The sequence below is a fragment of the Enhydra lutris genome, unplaced genomic scaffold (genome assembly GCF_002288905.1).
Source record: "Enhydra lutris kenyoni isolate GAN:26980312 unplaced genomic scaffold, ASM228890v2 scaffoldscaffold35, whole genome shotgun sequence".
Taxonomy (NCBI): domain Eukaryota; kingdom Metazoa; phylum Chordata; class Mammalia; order Carnivora; family Mustelidae; genus Enhydra; species Enhydra lutris.
This window is the reverse complement of record NW_019154119.1, coordinates 39357-61551: the sequence shown is the minus strand read 5'-3', so window position 1 is coordinate 61551 and position 22195 is coordinate 39357. Positions and strand designations below refer to the sequence as shown.

Here is a 22195-nt window from a genome sequence, read left to right as displayed (position 1 = left end):
CATCCCAAAAGAAAAAAGTAGAAATGGTATATGAATAAGTACTACCTAAGAAGAAAAAGGTTTTCATGACAGTTCTGTTGAAAGAGAATTCACTTCCTGTACGGCTCACTTAAAGTGTACATTTGGTGATTTGGGGCACAGTTATGTGTAGAACATTTTTATCACTTTTATAAAAGTTTCCAAGATTACATACCCCAAGATTACATACTCTGGAATTTGCTCCAGTGCATCATAAGGCATATCTTCATTTTTATGAGCACACAACTGATATTTAGTAATTAAGTCAACTCCATACTGATAAGCACAAATTGGTTCCTTTGCTGTTGTAAAGAATGTTGTGGTGACTAATTTTGGTGACCTTGTTAGCATTAAACTTTAGAATTACTAGAACTGGTGATTGAAAATGTGTGTCAGTTTGTTATTTTGCCATATTTTAACTTGTCCTCTATAGATGTTAGTCAGTAATGTTTGATGCCTTTATAAAAGTTTGATATCACTTTCCTTCCTCCTTTTATCTATCTATACATGCATACAAACATACATAAATTTTACACATATATACACATTTTTTCTGTACCAGTTGTGAGACATGTGTTGCAGACATTATAACCCTGTTACCCCTAAGTGTTTTAGGATTTATTTCCTAAAAGACAAAGGCAATCTACTACATAACCACATTATAGTAATCAGAATACAGAAAGTTCACATTGATCTAATACAACCATCTAATCATCTGATTCACAGATATCATTGATATTTCATCTGTTGTCCCAATCATGTCCTCTATAGCAAAGAAAAAAATTGCTTTTTGTCCAACAATTAATCTAGGATCACATGTTACATATGTTCCTCTTTCATTTCCTTTAATCTAGAGCATTTCTCAGGCTTTCTTGCCTTTTCTAACTATCACAGTTAATAAAATCTTTTATTACGGAAAAGTCTGAGGTCGGTGGAACTAGTGATTGTAGTATAATGAACGTCCGTGAGCTCCATCACTCGGCTTCATTGGTGTGATTAACCCTTGGCTCTGCTTTTTATTTATATCTTCACTCTGTTCTTTCCAAACACACACATATGTACACATAGTAGGTTATTGTAAAGCAAATCTAAGACATCATTTTGTGCAAGCCATAAGTAACATAAGCAATGCCTAAAAACACAAAGGGGAAGGTAAAAATAGATTATCTCAGGTACCATCCTCCAAAAATAACAAACAGTAGCATTTAATAATTGTATGTGTATAGCTAGAAGTATCAGCAGGTATCTAGATTAGTGATAGAAGATAAAGGAATGAAGGTATTTGGAACCTAAACAGCTTAACTATTTCTACCAAAATGGAGAGAAGAGACAAAGGCTAGTGTAGGGACATCAGAGTTTATTAGCTAATCTCTTATAGCTTCTTCTCTTACAACTGGAAGGAGTAGAAAGTTTATGTAGTAATGTTTTTGCCAGTCATAGCTATTAAGCCAAACAGGCTCTGCATGATTTATGTGAAGTATTTCTGTTTTGTTCTTACCAGAGGATTTCTGCCTTTAGGGATTTAATTTGTCAAAGTATCACTGTAGGTTTTTATTTGTTTCTTTTTCTTGTTACTTTGTCCTGCCAAAGAGTTTGAAAAGGCAAGCATTTGGCCAGTTAATATCTTTTAAGAGTTTACTTACTTTTTAGATGCATTAATTATAAAATTTGTAATCTAGGGCGCCTGGGTGGCTCAGTGGGTTAAAGCCTCTGCCTTCGGCTCAGGTCATGATCCCAGGGTCCTGGGACTGAGCTCCCTGCTGAGCCGGGAGCCTGCCTCCCCTCTCTCTCTGCTTGCCTCTCTGCCTACTTGTGATCTCTGTCAGATAAATAAAGAAAATCTTTAAAAATAAAATAAAATAAAATTTGTAATTATGGCATTAAAATTCAGCTGTAACTGTTTTGATTCTCTAGGATGTTTATATTTCCATATACATATTAAAGTCACCTTGTTAGTTTCTACCCCCACAAAAACACCTATTGTCAAATTGGGAATTTGATTGTAATTATATTCAATCTTTACAGCAATTGGAGAAGACCGACGACTTAACAAGATTGAGTCTTCTGATCTATGAACACTGTATAGATTACCTGTTTAGATTTCCTTTAATGTCTCTCGGTACCATTTTTGTACCCTTGAATTTATGTCAGATGTATCCCAATTCCACGTTCTATGCCATTGTAAATGGTACTGCTTTATTTAAAATTTCATTTTCCTACCATTCGTATATAAAAACGAGTTGATTTTTATTTATTTACCTGATATCCCCCTCCCTTGTGAAATTCATATACTAGTTCCACTAGATTTCGTATGATTTCTGTATAGGCCGTCATGCCATGTACATTAGAGACCTTTCTCTTTCTTTTCAATCTGTATGCCTTTTTCTTTTCTTGTGCATCTACATACTGTAGAAGTTGTCACTTTGGGAGAAAAGATTGGATGTGATGATTGCACTAGGGATATTTTAGAAGCTGTTTATCTGGCTGGGTGGTTTTCTTCTATTCCTAGTTTGGTTGGAGTTTTATCATAAATGAGTTTTGAGTTTTGTTAAATGCTTTATTTAGATTTGCTAAGCTTCTCATAATAACTTTTCTTTTTTTTTGTCTGTTAATATGGTGCTGCATTATCTTGACTTTTCAAATGTTAAGTAAACCATGTATTCCTGGGAAAAAAATCCCATTTGGTTGTGATTTATTATCTCCCCCCCCCCCCCCCCCCCCCCCCCCCCCCCTACTTGTGAGAGGTATTGATTCATAGTTTTTCTTTTTTCTTGTGATGTCTTTGTCTCAAATTGGTATCGGTTAATTTTATCCTCAAAAATGAGTTATTTCCACTTCCTCTATTTTCTGAAGGAGATCCTAAAAGATTAATAAATGGTTTTGATAAAATTTACCTGTATAGCCATCTGGAGCTTTTTAATGAAAAGGTTTCTAATTGATTCAGTTGTTTTAACTAATAAGGGGCTATTCAGATTTTCTATTTCTTTTTAAAGAACGTATTTGGTAGTGTTGGTTTTCTCTCCTATTTATCCGCTTTCTACAGTGAGAGCATAGGAGTGGTTATTTGAAGCTGACCATAGGAGGAAAGAGGCATAAGAAGAAGTGTTTGGGGTGATAGAAGTATTCTGTATCTTCATTTGGGCAGTGATTACACAGGAATGTTTATTGTCAGAAGTCATGAAAGGCACATTTTTATATTGATTATAACTTATGCCTTAATAAATTGATTTTTAAAATTATAAATAATTTATCGGGAAATGATTCCATGATTTTTCTTGCATTACTTACAGAGTTTTTTGTTGTTGTTGTTGTTTTTAAAGATTTTATTTATTTATTTGAAAGAGATCACAAGTAGGCAGAGAAGCAGGCAGATAGAGAGGAGGAAGCAGGCTACCTGCTGAGCAGAGAGCCTGATGGAGGGCTGGATCCCAGGACCCTGGGATCATGACCTGAGCCGAAGGCAGAGGCTTTAACCCACTGAGCCACCCAGGCGCCCCTTACAGTTTTTTTTTTGTAAGAAAGTGACAATTAGAAAATCCTGACACTTGGGGCTCCTGGCTGGCTCAGTCAGTAATGTGAGTGACTCTTGGTGTTGGGTTGTGGGTTCAAAGCTCCACGTTGGCTGTAGAGATTATTTAAAGATAAAACTTAAAAAAGAAAAAAAAGAAAATCCTGATACTTTTAAGATTCCTGAGAATTAAAATAAAGAACTCAGTTTTTCATTTTACCATGTGAATGCAGTTAGCTAAATCTGAGACCGCTGTAAAAATACCTTGAAAAAAATTTTTAAGATTGTGAATAATATAGTATTAAAGCTTAAAGGCAATTTTTTAGTGTGCTTTAAGGAAAACTATGATGAATTTCAAACCATATTAATTTTTTCCCCCTTGCCTAAAGTACTTTTTCTCTCTGTGTTAGTAAATCATGCTAGTGCTTTTCTCTGAAATTGTGACCTTAGAGTGGCATTATATTTTAGTGCTTAAGGGTCTAGGCTTCGGAGCTGGGTGACCTGTTGTGAATCCAGTCCTTTCCACATCACTGATTATGCAGCCTTGAAAAAGTTCGTCATCCTTTCTGTGCTTCACTTTACTCATGTGGAAAATGAGTAGATAATATTTACCTAATGAAATTGTGAGACTTGAGTTGACTAATGTTTATGTAAAAATGCGTAGGACCGTTCCTGCCTGGCATATGTGTGCTCCCAGTGTTAGCTGCTATTACTGTTGTCATAGTCATGATTTACCTTCGAGACAGTGGTGTTCTGTTTGGAAGGATCCAGTTTTCTTTGTTTTTAGAACATCATGATTATTCCCTTAATGTGTAAATTTATTTTCTTATAAAGCAGAAGCAGCAGGAAAATAGTATTAGACTAGAAGTCCAGATATTTCAGTCCTTTTCTAAGTCCATTTTTGGGTGCTTAGGAAACAAATTTTAGTGTTTTGTTGTTAGTTACCTATAATAAAAAACATTATTAAAAGTTTTATAGTAATATCAATTAAGTACCACCAATTACGAGTCTTAGTTAATATTATATTTAGATTTATATATAAATTTATATAAATTTTACATGAAGCTACCTTTAGAGGGAGATTACTTCTAGAGGTTCTGGTTTCAATGATTTATTGATAATGTAATCAGAATCGTTTCCTGTATCATTTAGTTGTCTTCCAATTTTAGAGAGGAAAATGACCGCACAGCTTATAATTGCTCTTATCCTTTGGGGATTCGTAGTCCGTATGCTCTGATTTATACATTTATTCTTAATTGATTAGTGAGAAGCTTATGCTGTACCTTTTGGAGATGTGTTTCTTCATTTTTTTTAAAATGTCCTTTGTCAGATTATCTCTTCATATTCTTTGGATCAAAAAATTTATTTATATATCAGAACATTTTAGTTTTAATTCAGCAGGGTTGTTGTCTTTTAATAAAAACACAGTGTTTCCTCGGGGCACCTGTTGGGCTCAGTCGGTTAAACAGCTGCCTTTGGCTCAGGTCATGATCCTGGGATGGTCCTAGGATGGGTCAGGTCCTGGGATGGAGCCCCATTATCAGGCTCTCTGCTCAGTGGGGAACCTGCTTCTCTCTCTCCCTCTGCTGTTCCCTTGCTTGTGCACCCTCTCTCTAATAAATAAAATCTTAAAAAAAAAAAAAAGACACAATCTTGCCTCAACTGTTTTGTTGTAAGGGCAAAATTGGTGTTTGTTTTTAATCCTCTTGGTTATCCTGGCAAAGTGTCTTGTTATGAAATGTCTGAGACAGTTTTTGTGTTATATATATAATAAGGTCCTGTCACTTTAATGTTTGAAGTCACTTTAATATGATGAGGTTTAGCATATAATTTATTTTGCTTCTTCTCTAATGTGAGATTATGTGTTATTAATTACTCATATTATAAAAAGGCATGCTTTGTTGTATTAGGCTTAATTTCTTCAACAATAGAATCTTGCAGAGCAGTGGAGGGTAGATTATCTGGAAGTGTAATATGAAGCATAAATTGCATTCATAGAATTCTGTTCAAAAGAGTGTTAGGAAAAATACCAAACTCTGAGGAAATCTGTAAGTATATATTACTTAATAACGTTGGAAAACAGGGTCACCTGGGATGCTCAGTCCATTAAGCGTCCAACTCTTGATTTCCGCTCAGGTCATGATCTCAGGGTTGTGCTGGGCATGGAGCCTGCTTAAGAGTCTGTCTCTCTCTCTCTCTCTGCCTCTCTCCCCTGCCCTCCCTCCTCTAAAAAATAATAAAACAAGATTAGAAAACAAAGATTATATTCATCTGAAAGAGAAAGTGCGTGTGCATGCACACGAGTTGGGGGATAGGGGCAGAGAGAGATACAGACTTCCAACTGAGTGGGGAGCCAGATTTGGGCCTTGATCCCAGGACCCCGAGATCATGATCTGAGCCAAAGGCAGACGCTTAACTGACTGAATCACCCAGGAGTCCCTCAGATAGATAAATCTTAAAAAAAAAAAAAAAGTTCAAAATGACATATGATTAAAAAGTAATTCACCCTAATGTTGCCTTCCCAACCTTAGTCCTTCTCTCTGCATGAAAATACCGTTACTAGTTAATGATTAATATTCTCAGTATTCTATGTCTAACTATACAAGTATATCCAATACATGTATATATCACTGATTTTGAAGCAAAGTATTCATCCTGTTTTGAATATAGTCTAGAGGTTCTTTCTTTTACTCTATGTGATACCTACAATTCCCAGAGAAAGACCCATCTCTTTGGGTAGAGCCCATATACCCACTTACTTTTCACAGTTTGTATATGTGAACAGAATATAAGGAATTTGACTTTTGAAGATGGCAATATCCAGGAGAACTTTTGTTATGATGGAAACATTCCGTATCTGTGCTGTCCAGCACGGGCTCATGTGACTCTTGACCACTTGAAACATGGCTAGTATAATCAAGGAACAGAATTTTTAATTCTTTTATATTTTAATTGAATTTAAGTAGCTCTGTATATGACCAGTGATTACTATATTGGACAACTCAGGAGGCATCATGGTATAACGAAAAAGCGCTAGAGTTAGATATACTTCAGTGTCAGTGTTGGTCTTGCTATGTTCTATTTAGCTGCTTGTACAGCTTACTAAATCTTAGCTTTTCATACACACAGTGGGGCCATAGTTCCTTCTCCAAGGAGTTATCCACACAAAGAAATAAAAATTGTCTAGAAAAAGGATTAGACATATATATTACCAAAGTGATATGCCTGGTGAAGGAGTCGAGAAAGAGAGAAATGGTCAAAATAGACTGTAGCCTTGGGGTGCCTTGCTGGCTCAGTTGGTAGAATATGTATGTGACTCTTGATTTCTGGGTCGTGAGTTCAAGCGCCACGTTGGGTTTATAGCTTACTTTTAAAAAAAGTAGACTGCATCATGAATGATGTGTGATTTGTCAGGTTAATTAGTGTGAGATGTAACTCATGTATGTAACATTAATGTTTAGAAATTCATCTTTTCCTCTAAGTATTCCTACATAGTTCCACAGCCATAAAAAATATATTTGAGTCTCTTTACATAAATGTCATCTTTATGTGTTATTTGGCAAACTCTTTCACTCAGATATAGGTATAGGAGATCTGCTGTGTTCTTTTTAAATGCTGCATAGGATAGAATCATTTGGATGTTATTGTGTATTTAACCCTTAATTTAAATTGGGTACTTCCAACTTAAAAACAGTTTTATATATATAAATATATATTACATAGATATATATATAAATATATATCTATTTTTTATATATATATATAAAATCTTTTTTCTTTATTTTATCTTTTCTTAAATAAGCTCATGGGCCAACAGAGGCCCCAACATGGGGCTTGAACTCACAACCCTGAGATTGAGTCATGTGCTCAAAAATAAAAATCTTTTTGAAAAAAAAAAAAAAAAGAAAAAAGAAAAAGTTGCGTGCCCTATCGACTGAGCCCGCCAGGTGCCCCTAAGAACAGTGTTATATTGTGTTTTATAGGTGTGTAGGAACAGGTGGCACTGCTGGGTCACGGAATGTGGGCATTAAATAATACCGTATTGGTTGTCAGACTTCATACATACCTGTTTATATAAGTCTGGCTTTCTCGTATTCCCACAAGTATTAACATTGGGTTTTATGCTTGTTGATTTGTAACTTTGGGGTTTGACTTGAATTTTCTTGAAAAGTGGAGTGTACTATGTTTTACTATAAAATTATAGTAAGTAGTAATATTAGGTCATGGGTTGGAAAAGTGGCTTTAAACATAAACAAGTATATATGAAAATTCTATACATGATTATGTTGGAGGGTAAAATTTCAAATACAGCAAGGACGAGCAGTCGTACTTTTCTACCTCTGTCCTCTCCATCACTGTTGGAAGGTGTGAAATGAGCCCCTACACCTCTGTCACTTTAAACAGCCTCCCTGTTTGTCAGACCATCACGACTAATTTTAATAAGTTTTAATCAGTTGCCACATAGAGTTCAGGAATCCTGTGCCTCATCCCCCATAACTCTAATCCCAGTATAGATCTGTGGGCAGTGAAGCAGGCCTGCCTCCAGTAGGTACCCTCCCAATTCTCCTTCCCCATTTCAATCGTTTCTGTAGCCGTCAGAGTACTTCTTAGCGTCTGAAAAAAATTTGTACTCATTTGTCCTTCTCTACCTAGATTGTAAGCTATACAAGGACAGGGATTTTGTTTAAACTTTTCTTCGCTGCTATATTCTCGTCCTGTCCAGCACATTTTCAGTTGAATATCAATTAATCTTAAAATCTGAGTAAAGGGGTGCCTGGGTGGCTCAGTCAGTTGAGCATCCAACTCTTGGTTTCAGCTGGGGCCATGATCTCTGGGATTGAGACAAACGTGGGGCTTGGACTCAGTGGGGACTTTGCTTGAGGATTCTCTCCCTCTCTCCCTCCCCCTGCTCGTTCACTCACTCACTCTCTTGCTCTTTTTCTCTCAAATAAATAAATCTTAAAAAAAAAAAAAAAAGATCTGAGTAGAAGCAGGGCATCTGGGTGGCTCACTCAGTTAAGTGTTTGACTCACGATTTCAGCTCAGGTCATGAGATCAAGCTCCCATATTGGGCTCCACACCCAGCGATGCATCTGCTCGAGCTTCTCCCTCTACCCCTCAGTCCTGCTCACATACACACTCTCTATCTCTCTCTCTCAAAATAAATAAAATAAATCTTTAAGAGAAAAGATCTGAGTAGAAGTCACATGGCTGTAGACTGACTTTTATATTGCACATGTTCTCATTTTATGCTTTCTTCTTACAGTTCTTGACATGGCGAGACATGTGCCACTCTATCGAGCTCTGCTGGAATTGCTCCGGGCCATTGCTTCTTGTACGTCCATGGTGCCCCTACTGTTGCCTCTTTCTACAGAGAATGGTGAAGAGGAAGAAGAGCAGTCAGAATGTCAAACTTCTGTTGGTACATTATTAGCCAAAATGAAGACTTGTGTTGATACCTACACCAACCGTTTAAGGTAGTATACTTGGTTTATTTCTCTTCATTGTGTCCCCTGTCTTTTTTTTAAATAGCTTTGTGGGTTTTTTAAAAGGACATATATTAATTAAACACACATGCATACAAGCAAGATCTAAAACTACAAAGAAAAAGTATCCACCAAATCCTATACTCAGAAACATTTATTCACAATGACTTACCAGACTTCTCCTTGTGCAGTCTTAGAGCTATAAGTATGGAGTTTATCTTAAATCCTGTCATCTTGTACGTGTTACACAGATGGATGCTAGTCTTAGTATTGGTGCCAAAGACACCTTTCAGTGCCAGTAAATACATATCAGCAGATATTGTTCTTCATACTTCCAATTACACATTGTTTGTAGATGCTGCATTTTACTTAACCATCTACTAGTGGACATTTGGGTGATTTTCAGTTTATAACCTCGTATATAATCTTTTGAGGCTTGTAGAAATCACCCAGTAGATTCATAGAAATAAAATTGTTAGGTTTATGGATTACTTGTGTTTCATTTTGATACCTGCTGTTATTCATGCTGTAATCTTTTTAAGAAGTGAGAGGATTCAGTATTTATTTGTTGTAGTTATAATAAAGTTCGTATTTATCTTCTTGGTAAATTTAATTGTTCAGTGAATTTTTGGCTTAAGTTTATACCTCATTAGATCCAGATGTTAACTAAAACTCTTTTAAGAAATGCAGTCAACCTTTCTCTTATCTTAGCAGAATCTGTTCAGTGGTTGTGCGTTTTATGTAAATTCTGATTTTTAAGGCATTTATACTGCCAGTGGAAATTCACTCTTTTGTCACTGGTCTTTTGCGTCAATTAATGTTCTTTAGCATCTTTATATTTGTTCTACCTATTCTCACTTATTTTTTTAAAATACTAAAATTTGAGAAACACATCAAATGATGGCAGATAACTGGTCACTGAAAGAATAATTTTTTTCAGGGAGAAATCAGCGCTGCAGTAATTCTAACTCTCTTAGTTTATTATATGTATCACTTTAAAAGCTAATGGCTCACTGCCAAGCAGTTAGGAATCATAAATTGGATAAGGCATTAAAAAAAGAGCCACTTGGTAGGAACATGAAAAGCTGTAGATTGATTGTACACTTACCAGGGAAGGAAAAGGTAAAGGTATATAATCTTTGATAGTTAGATTGTTTATGTTGTAGAGAAGAGAACATTTTGTATGGTCCCATCCTTCATCATGGCAAAAATCTAACTGGTAAATAGGCAGCTGGCATACCTAAAAATAGTATCCTGTCAAAATTGAACTGAAGGTCTAATTTTCTAATTGGGCTAATACTCCCTGAGAATCGTCTAATTGAACATCCCATCTCTTTACCCTGGCCAGCTCTGTTCTTTATTGTACAACAAACATACAGTTCTTGACAAAGCAGTTAATATAAAGTATACAGAGCTTTGAGATTGCCCTTGTGTATTTCTAGGGGAATCTTGCCCTGTGTTTCTGTACCTCATCTTCCTGTGTTTTGAGGTGTATCAGTTGATTACAAAATTGAAAATTTATGAAACCTTGAATGTTTTTTCCCAGGAGTATTTTATTTCTTAGATAAAAAAATGTGTGACAATTTGGAATGTAGTCATAATTACCACTTTAATTTAAAAAAATCACAAATTTATGGTGGCATAAATGTGAAAATAAGACCATTAAAATAAGAACAACTGTTTACATTATGTATTTCTTTAATCTATAATTTCTGTTGGATCCTGCAAAAATGGAGTTACAGTGTTTTGAATTCTAAGGTAATTATGGAAGATGCTTACTGCAGGAAATGGAATTTGTATATTTAAAGCACCTTTTTTGTTGCTTTCCTTAAGTTAATATATTTCCTGCTTCTATAACATACATCGTATTTTTAAAAAGTAAACTTGACTTCTGTCTAATATATTGATGATTCATTACAAAAATATAATTTCATTTAGAGGATAACTGAGTTTCATTTAATTGGAGCTTTTTGTTTTTCTACTTTTTCTGCTGGAAAAAAATTATCCTTCAAATTCTTTTCCTTCTTTAGTAAGAAAAGTAGCACTTCGCACCTCTAAAGTCTATACCAGTGAAACATACATATAGAGATTGTAATGACTGTTCAGAGCTCACTTTATTTACATTATTTTATCTCTATGGTGACTCTGTACAGTAACTATTTTTAATAAATGTTTTAGTAATGAAGAAACAATGATAGTGAGTTTTACGTTAGGATTTGAATATTCTTCTTAGTCAGGATTGTTCATGTTATCTATTGTTTTATAGCATCTGTTAGAAAAAACCAGCAAAGACATACATTTTATAAAATCACTACTTGCCTTTTGAGGTTTGACACATTGAGAGTTCATTTTCCACTTCACAGAGAGAGGGGATAAAATCTATTCTCTTCCAACCTGTCAGGACTTAACGATGTGTTTCTTTTCATTATACTAGAACTCTATTAAAGTGAGCAGTGTAGTCCAGTTTCCTTTTAGTGTTTATACCTACAGCAATCGGCTAAGTTCAATTTTAACACTATTTGAAGGTATGAAACTTCCCTTCCCCCCGCCTGCCCAGCCTAACCCAACTGTATTTTTTAATACAGGATTAAGGATACTCTTAAGAATGGTCCGGGCAAATATATTTTGTTCATTGATCACTTTTAAGATATGTTTCATTGTATTAGCAGGGTTTGGAGATGTGACTTTAGAAATAATGTGTAGGTGTATCTCAGAAAATTTTTACATTATTTTTGTCTCTGCTCTCAGTAAGAAATGTAAGGGTGAATAAAGTACATCTTTTTAGTCTAGTTTTTTAGTATAGTTTTCCTTTTTTTAAAATAAGAGCAAGTTCTTGTTTGCTTATTATGTTTAATCTTCCTTTTGTGGATGAGACAAATGAGAGTTTTGTCCCAGTATTGAAAGGAAGTTCACTCTCCTGCTGGGAATAATCCGATCGAGATTATTCTGTCCCGACTCATTTTGATCTCAAAATTCAAAGAATGAAGGAGATTGTATGGGTGGGCTGACTCTCCCCCAGCTATGCTAGAAACCTTCTGTCAGAGGAGACAGAAAGATACTCTTAAGAAACTGAAGAGGCAGATGATGTACCTGGCTATTACCTAATTTGTACGTTAGACATTGTGATTATATTTAGATAGGGGAGAGCTGGCTTGGTCACAAGAGCATGCCTGATTTGTTCATTTAACAGATGTGTATTGAATGTTCATGGGAGCATAGTAAGAAAATTGGGGCCTTCTTCTAAGGGACTGACAGATAAATGGGGTTAACAATAACTCGACAGTTTTAATTACACAGTACAGGGCATATTAGAAGTAGAAGACATTACTGACTAATCAAACCTGATTTGGAGACCTACAGAATAAGTAGGAATTACCTAGATGAAGTGGGGCAGGGGGCTGGTATACCAAACTAAGAATAATGTTAGCAGTGAAAGAAAGTATCACATATTCAGGGAAACCTAAAGAAATTTTGTATGACTTGGATATAGTATATATATGGGTGGGAGATGAGGCTAGAGAGGAAAGCAGGAGCTCAAAGGTGAAAGGGGTGTATTTATAGTTAATTGCTCTTAAGAGTGTGATAAGCTCCGGAAAGGATTTCAAAGATCTGATCAGATTTTCATTACCCAACTTTCTATGTACTCAAAGGCTTGAGCAAGAATGACTGCTTAGGGGCACCTGGGTGGCTCCGTTGTTTAGCAGCTGCCTTCAGCTCAGGTCATGATCCCGGGGTCCTGGGATAGAGCCCTGCATTGGGCACCTGCTGAGCCGGGAGCCTGCCTTTTCCCTCTCCCACTCCCCCTGCTTGTGTTCTCTCTCCTGCTATGTCTCTGTCGAGTAAATAAATAAAACATTTAAAAAAAAAAAAAAAAAGAATGACTGCTTAGAGGAGGAGCTAGAGTTGTTGCCATGGCGGCGCAACAATGGAATGACGTGTATGCCTCGTAGTTCTGTAAATACTGAGTTTTTGCTATTGTGTGTATGAGATATAATTATAGATGCATGCATACGTCCATGCACACACATACATACATCTGAAAAGTAGCTTCTGAATTTTAATTTTTGAAATAATAGACTCTAAGGCATGTTTCATATTTCCTTCAATCATAATTATACCTTAATAAAATGATTATCTCTTATGGGTGGCAATAGTTTGATGACTGGTGTAGTACTCCGATGGAGTTCATATTTAGTGTAAACCAGAACACCACTTAGGGAGTGAATGTAGTACTCCTAGTTTATGATATTCACTGTCCAAATTTCATTAAGAGCTTCCTAAAGATGATACTATTTTAATATTCTTTTATTCATGATTCTTTATTTTTACTATCCATCACCTTTCCTAACCCGTCCTTTCAAGATTCACAATGTATAACTGCATAGAGCTCATTTGAGTCCCGTGGGTAGCATAGATGAACTGATTAATACTCCTATGGACTGATTATTAGTAAGCATTTAGATTAAGGTCAATTAGGAATAACGTTCCTTTTAGAAGCACAAAGGAATAGGCAAAATTGTATCACTTCAGAACAGAATTTTATATTCAGCGTTTTCCAACTCTTGCCTGATGAAAGGTAATTAGTCATCAGGATTTTTTCAGGAATCTGTTTTTTAAAAGACAGATGACATGTTTTCTACCTTAGTTGTATATCAGTTTGAAAGCAGCTGTGCCTATAAGGTTAAATATAATTCTCTACTCAGGCCATTTTCTTCCATGGTCTGTCACTTGAAACTTAAATAGTATTGGAGCATTCCGGGAGGCTTTCATCAGGAAATTTTGTACTTTTTTGTTTTTCATTTGACATTTTTGGTAATAGTTTCAACAAAATTGAGGAAGTGGTTAATTAAACTGTAAATATTGGTTCTGTTTAACTTTGCTTCCAAAATATGCGGTAGTTTGTTACTTTATTTCACAGATACTGTTCAAAACCCACCTTAGTAATCACTTCAGTAGAAAGAACAGTGGACTTCCAAAATGATAAAGAGCTCCATTTCCTTTGCTTGTCCACAGCCATCCAAGGCACCTGTGAAGAACAAAGAGTTGAATATTTATGCACACAGGACTTACACTCTAGGTGGAATTAACTCCCTTGGTGAATTTTCCTCATTCATAAGTTCTCCCTCTTTCTGGTGCCCTCAGCGTACCAGTACTAACCCTTTCTTTCTTGCCAGTTGCAGAAAAAATTTACTGGCTTCTTGTTTATTTTACCCACAAAGTCTTAATTTCTGGCTTTTTTCTTCAGTTTCATGATTTAATGATTTTTGTGTTTAATATTTTTAATTTTACCTACAAGCAGTGGAAAGAAAGAGTTCCACAGAGACAAAAGAGAACTAGAGAGATGGTGAGAAAGCACATTGAGAACAAGAGAGCATATCACATAGAATGCAAAGACGCATGCAGAGTATCAGCAGAGTTACCGACAGCCTAGAGACAGCCTGTGATTAGATGTTCATTGATGCATAAGTCTAGACTCACTGCCACTTAATTTTATACCAATAACAAGGGGTCAGAATCAGATGAAAATGAATTTCCATACCTGTCAGATTAATGACTTAGGCAGGCAGAACACCAGAGTATTTCTTGCATTCCTTTTGTTCTGCCAGTTAGAAGTAATTTTGAGTAGTGTAGTATTTGTGTTTTGGGCTCTGTGCTTATATTGATTTCCTTTCTTTTTTCTTGAGAATTATATAAGCTGCTTTAAATTGTAGGGTAAGTTATAGTAGATATATAGTAGCATATAGTTATGTAAAAAATACATAGAGGTAATATTATAACCTTAATTCTCTGTAATACATATAGTTTCAAAATTTCGCAGATATGTCCGTTTTCCCTGCTCAGAGCAGTAGGCAAGAAATATTCTTGTCGTTTGAGAATGAAACCACTGCTTAAAAGAGTTTAACATGAAAAACTTAGCAGTAGGTTATAAATCTGGCCTGTTGCTCCCCAGTCTCCTGATGTCTGTGATCTTCATTATTAAAAACAAAACTTTAAGGAAGAAAGACAAGTCAATTGACCATTACTCCAGATACACCATTGCTACCTCTGATCAGAATAGTTCACTGATCACTTAGGCTTCATGTGTGTAGAATGGCTAGACTTGAGGCTTAGCTGATTCTTGAAAAACACATTGATCAAATGCCAAAATACAATTTATTCTATGATTTAAATGATTAAAAAAAAACTCATAAAAAAATTATAAATTGACTTTATACTTCTGTCTCTGTAGCATCACATAACAGTATGAAATCATTACTGCTTATCAGACCACATTATATGAGCTTTATGTATCAGGACAGTGTCTATTATCTTAATCCCAAACAGTATTTCAAGCACTCTGAATTATTGCAGAATTTGAAGTGTCTTGCTAAATAAGATTTCGTTTGTAACAAGTTAAAAAAGATTAGCCTGTAACAAAAAAAGATTAGCTTGTAACAAATCTTGGGCACGTCACAACCTGTCCCATATTACCTCTAGGTTTCAGAGCTGTAGGGAACTCTATGGGGTTCAGGTAGCTCGGGTCCTCCCAATAACAATTCAGTATGTGCATCAGTGAATAATTAGAAAGTGGGGAGGTGACTTGTTTCTGAGCTGGCTTTACATATTTATGACACATGATTTTTTTTTAATGTTAACAGTGAAGTTTTTGCTTTTAATAATTATAAAACTATGTACAATAATGCAAATTCCACAGAGTTTTTCTGCTATTTCCTTTTACTCATCTTTTTTCATTACCCTAAAGAATTTTCAAGTCATGATAGGCCATTAAAAGGCAGCATATATTTCATTAGCTATGCATAGCATTTGAGTTATGCCTAAGTAGTAATTACATTATTGAAGTAAACCTAAGCCTCACTGTTTTTTGGTCTCTCTAGTACATGAGCAGGGAGCAACTTTATATAATTATCACTTAGGTGAAGAGTGAGTCAGCTTTACTCATTAGATGTTTTTCTTGCTCAAAAGAATGAATAAAAAACACTCCTGAAAATTCCTTGGTTATTGATATATTTGTCCTCCACTGTCTTTTAAGGCTGATTTGGTATCAGTTTGCATAGATTAGGGCAATGGGTAGGTGATAACATTGTTTTTTCTATGTTGTAAAAGAAGCCTCTCCCCACCCTGTTAATTTTCCATTTCCTGAATTTTATTGCTGTCTTAATATACCTTTTTATTTCTAGTATCTTTAACTGCCTTGTCAAGAAAGAATTACGGGTGCCTGGGTGGGTGGCTCAGTCGGTTAAGCATCTGCCTTCAGCTCAGGTCATGATCCCAGGGTCCTGGGATTCAGCCCCCCTTCAGGCTCTCTGCTCAGCGGGTAGCCTATTTCTCCCTCTCCCTCTGCCATCACTGCCTTCCCCCCCCACCCCCCCGCCACTATGCTCTTTCTCGAATAAATTTTTTTTAAAAAAGAAAGAATTTATATAGCAATACTTGATATTTAAATATCTGAACCTAGGTGGCTGTCCACTAAGTCTCCCACTCTTGATTACTGCTCAGCCCCTAATCTCAGAGTTATGAGATCGAGCTCCACATCAGGCCCCCATTCAGCAAGGAGTCTGCTGGAGATTCTGTCTTTCTCCTTCTCCCTCTGCCCCTCCCCCCACTTGCTGTCTCTAAAATAAGTCGATAAATCTTTTTTTTTTTTTTAAGAATAAGCAAAAATACACCCCCAAACACTTTATGACTGATCATTGATCAGCATTTTATTATAGACTTCAGCATGAAAGAACTTGAAATCATCTTACCTCTATTAATAAAGGGATGGGTAACATAATACTTTAGACACACACATATGTATGTATATATGTGTCTGTGTACACACACACATATATAAACTTATACACAGACATACACATATAATCATTTCCACTTGAAATATAATTGTCTACTGTGAAAATTCAATCTTTTGCCCATAAAATAGTCACACTGTGAAGATGTGACCCCTTCCGCTTTTACATACCAATCCTGGCGAAATTCAGTTTCTGCTGGCTCTTCCAGCCTGTGTTCTCTCAGAACAAAGTGAGACTGTAGCCATAGTAGTTTGGTTTCACTTTTGAGTAAGTGTGACACCTCACAGCTTCCTTGGAGCAGGAACAAAGGCAGTTATTTTATCTTTAATCTTCTATATGGACTTTTCCTGCTGGATTCCAGTAGGCAAATAATCTTATGTAGTATACTTCTCCGAAAATTTGGAGGAGGGACTTCTGTCATCTAGTAATGTGAATCGCTATCGCGGACGTGACACAGATGCCTCTGTGCTGAGAGTTCAAGGTGCTGTGGACATGGTACTCCTCTTTAGCAGCGTGGACGCAGCCGTGCTTCATTGCCGGTTTGCTTAGCTAGCTCAAAGCATCTTCCTGGTGCAAAGAAGTTCATCATATTTAAAAGTACCTGAATTCTCTCGTAGAAATATCCAGTTCCTTTTTATCTAAGCACTAAGATTTAGTTGACCTCCTGCTAAAAAGGTATATTTTTTTATCAGACTCTCTTCCTATAACTGCTTTAAGCTAGTCCGCTAGGGCTTCAGTCAGTTAATAAAGAATTTCAGTACCACTTTTGTTTCTTTTGGAAAAGAAACTTTTATTTCTGTTGGAAAACATTTCCTAGTTTCTCCTCTTTTTCCTCTACCTCTAACACCTATAGAACCATCGAGTCCTGGTTTCATAGCCAGGAAGCATTTGTTGTAACCATACATATACACACATTTTTTTTTAATTTTTTTTTATGACCTTGAACAGATTTAGTAGTTCATCAGTCTTTTACTTGGTGATGGAGACAGCAATACTAACATTTATTTTTTACTATCTTTATTTGCCTCCATTGGATTTTCCCTTAGTGAAGCATATTATTTGTGGCTCTCCATTCCATAGTAGCACACAGTATCTTCATTTTGTCCTGTGATACTTAATCTGACCTAAAAATTATATTTTTATCTAACCTAGAAATCAAGATTTATTTTTAAAGGCTTCTCATACCTCTCTTTTGAATATTTCCTTCTCTTACAGTACTCATTTATGCTTTCCAAGACAAGGAAGATTTTATTTTCAATTTTAAATCGAATTGGAAACTAAAATTAATACTTACCATTTGGAAAAAGTTTAAATAAAAACAAAAGGGAATCAGTTAAAAACTAAGCTTTAGGCTAACAGTGAAAAGCATTCATCTTACATAGGTCTTCGCTCCACTTGTGCATTTCAAGAATTATTTTCATATTTTCTGGAAATAATTAGAAGCAAATAGTTCTCCACAGTAATATTTTTTAAAATCTTCCTGCTTACTTTTAATCTTAATTTGTTTTGGACTTTAATCCCTGCCAAAGAGCTTTAGAACTATGGAGTATTATATGATGCATTGGTTTACAGAAAAATGTAGAAGTTTCATTTGCTTACAGTTTTAGAATCTTCCTCTAAGATGTTAATAGTTCTGGAATCTGGACATGTCAGAATGTTGTCTACAGATTACTTCTTCAACATGGTTCTACTTTTAAAATGTTTATTTCAATTGTGTGTGGAGTGCAGGGAATGGAGGTGATCTTTCCTAATGTTCTACCAAGAAAATAGCTATATTAAGCTATTTTCAGTTTATAGATTATAAAAGAACATAACTCTGATATTTTGCATTTAGTCTTAACAAAAATCCAACTTATTTTGGGTGATAGTGTTAGCAGAAGCAGGTCACTATAACTGAATGTTTGAGTTACGGGCTTTTTTCTTTTGTTTCTACAAGAAAGATTTACCCATTCTGCTCACATCCTAGTTCAGATTATATGTCGCAGAGCCAACATTTGCTAATTTGTTAGCCATTTAGTTGGAATTCACAGCATAGTGGAAAATGTTTGCAGATAATTCTGTGCAATAGTAGAAACTTCAGTTGATTCCTCGTATTTCTTCAGGGCAGTGATCACAACCAGATTCAACGTATGCACAAAGCAGCGGATACCATGGTAGCGGCCGTCGCTGATTGCTTTTACCATGTTGGATCCATTGTCAGTCTCAGAGACCTACTTCCAGCTAGGTGCCTTGAACTCAAATAGCTTTTCCCACAGACTTCAGGATGTGAGCTAAGGTATGGCCTTTTTTCATGAGCTGGGCCTACATATGGGTTGACAGTAACCTGCAACTTTTATAGAAAAGAGACTGCTGGCTGTAGTTTAATATTAGACAATGACTAGTTGTAGTCATCGTTAGGCAGGGAGTGTGTGTTCTTCATAAATTTGAAGTACTCTTGCCTTTTGGACATTATCCCTTTTTCTCCTGTATGTTTTTGTCAAGAAAATGATTCACGTAAAAATTTCTCATTTGAACCTGATGTAAAGGTCTAGAATATATCTGTTTTATGAGTTAACCAGTATCTTCAAAATGAGATATATAAGAACATTTCTTTCACGCATCTGATGTAAAAAATAATACTTTTCAAACTTTTGTAAATTTTTGCCCTTCGTTAACATTTTTTTTATTTGGCGGTCAAAAAATATAAAATTTACCATCCTGACTATTTGAACTATTTTAATAATAGGAATGTCTCCTACTAATCATCTTTTAAAAACTAGACTTAGGAAATTGGTATTCATGTGTAGGGCTTGAAATCTGGAATGAGTACTTTTTCCAAGCGTAACTTGTTCTAAATTGCCCTGATGCAGTGCGCTCTCCATGCCAGACATTCTTATTTCTTCAAGGAGAAAATACCCTAATTCTGGAAAAATGAGCTTCACTTCCGTATCTTTCTTCTCTGCTTGGCAAGATGTGTTTCTTAAGTGAAATCTTTATTGAGCACACAGTGGCTTAACTGTTGATGACGGGTTTTAGGAAACCATCTTTATTTTATTATGGCTATAACGATAACTCTTCTGGTTTTTTTCACACTACTTACTGTTGTTTTCCTATTACAGTCAGTAGCCCTATTAAGAATTTTTTAAGCCCTGGTATTAGAGGGAGAATCATTTACAACTGGCAGGGAGAGAGAATCCTTTTAAATTCAAAAGGAGTACTGTCAAGCAGCTTATGCACTTTTCTTGGCCCTCGTTGTTTGTCACTGATTGTGAATAGCTGTTGGTAAATTCAGAAATTGAGAATCTGTTTGGGCTTATCTACCAGAATTTTATCTTTAAGAAAATTAGCAGACAGACTATTAAGCTTATAAACTCAACTTTATTTCATAGCCATAAAAGACCCAATAACTTACTTGATTCTAACATTTAAAATGCCTGCTATTTCAGTCTTAAAACATTTATTCACTCTATTCTCCTTACATATACATGCAAACATAGATGTTCATATACACGGGTACACATGCAGGAGTTGATGACTGAAATAGTGTACCATATAACATCTACCAAATGGTCCTGAGTGGCAAAGGAAAGTTGGCCGTGTGTTCTCTGTTACTTCTTATACCTCAGGGAAGATAAGAGCATAGGAGAAAAGGCAGTAACCCAGTAGACACATTAAGTTAAGTCATCTTACCAGGTTAAGCAATATATACCTTATAGATAAAAATATCTGTCGATACTTGTTTTTTCACACACTATGGGGATTAATTCAGAACACATGCATAATACTATATATGTTTAGCCTTGCTACCCGTCTGAGTGGCACTTCTTAATGTACCTCTTACTATCTCCCTAAAATTAAGCTCTAAATTGCTTCTGAGCAGATTTTTTACTTTGTGATAAGGAACAGTTCATTTATACATAAATAGCAATATCATTTTGTTAAGGACTCTTCTACCTTCTGTTAATCTTTGTATAGTTCTCTAAACCTCCATGCCCACTTTGTGAAATACTGTTTTAATAAAATTGCCAAGTCATTTTCTTGGTAGGTATACAACTAGAAAAATAAGTGATATGGAGTCTAGATGATACCTTAGCATGAATATCTTAAACACCTTTATTTATATGTGATTTCAGTTTATATTATATATTTAATGAATTAACAAATATGTAAATGTTAGTATACATGACGTAAATTTTTAGTATCTAAGCAATAGTGTAATGATTATTATGTAAATAATATGTGCTGAGAGTAAATAGAAAAAAGGACATTGATACTCGTTATTTTCAGTGACTTCTAAAATTATGTATTCATCTAGAAAATTTAAAGAAACATTTTGATGCCTTAGAGACTGAGACATTGTTGTAGTACATCCTATTATTATATAAAATTTGATAAAAGGTTGGGTACATTTTAGACCCTGACTAGGGAATGCCTCTGAAATGATATGCCCTAAAACTTAGTGTAAAATATAGTTTTGATGTATAAAAGCACATTATATTTAAATCCCTAGCAGTGAACCTGCATTTTACTCTGGGATAGTTCTTTTATTTTTCCCCTTGAGAAGTAACACACTTACTCTGAGTGAAATACAAATACTATTAAAGTGAAAAACTACATATGGTCCTTTGATTCCCAAGTCTTAGAAGACGAGGGAAGACCTCTCTCAATTTTGGACAGTAGAAGTGACTTCCCTACTTCTAGGTATTTATAAATACTGTAAGTTACTATAAAAGTGTGAATCCAAGGACGTATCAGGTATCTGGGTCTTCTTACAGTATGGTATTTTTATAGTGTTTGTTTGTTTATTGCATTTGAAGTGAAAACCTACCAAAAACTATTTATTATACTAAGCATTATTGTGTGACTTTAAAAGCAACAATGAATATAGTTTAAACTATTTCTGCTATATATCATATGTGTATCAGATGAAATGCACACTCTCCTTTTGATTTTTAACCACTTTTTGGCTTATGGAGGTACTTATTTTTCAATCCTAAAATCCTAATTTTCCTTGCATTTCTTTCCATATTTAAAAAAAAATCCAGATCTAAAAGGGAAAATGTTAAAACAGGAATAAAACCAGATGCATCTGATCAAGAACCGGAAGGACTTACGCTGTTGGTACCGGACATCCAGAAGACTGCTGAGATCGTCCACGCAGCCACTACCAGTTTGCGGCAGGCCAACCAAGGTACAGCACTGCCCCTTCTCTGCGACTTTTCTTTTGATTTGGAGATGTTTCATTTACTTCTGAAACTGCCTCTCTCTTTTCTCTGTGGTAATGGTTTTCAAGCAAGTTCCTTTACCTAAAAATTTCATTGCCAGGTTTTCAAGTTAATCATGAATAGTCTAATTTTAAAATATTTATTTCTATTATGTATGATTACTAATTTATTACTATTATGTATGATTAC

General features: G+C 35.3%; 1 protein-coding gene across 3 annotated transcripts in view; it reads left to right on the top strand.

Annotated features, from left to right (window-relative positions):
* Window positions 1–22195, top strand: part of LOC111154155 (baculoviral IAP repeat containing 6) — a 232730-nt gene that overhangs the window by 181760 nt on the left and 28775 nt on the right. For all 3 annotated transcript variants that reach the window (XM_022513574.1, XM_022513573.1, XM_022513572.1), the window contains exons 66-67: window positions 8793–9003; window positions 21827–21972. In XM_022513574.1, coding sequence (XP_022369282.1) covers window positions 8793–9003; window positions 21827–21972 — 357 coding nt within the window. The remainder of the gene's footprint in view (window positions 1–8792; window positions 9004–21826; window positions 21973–22195) is intronic.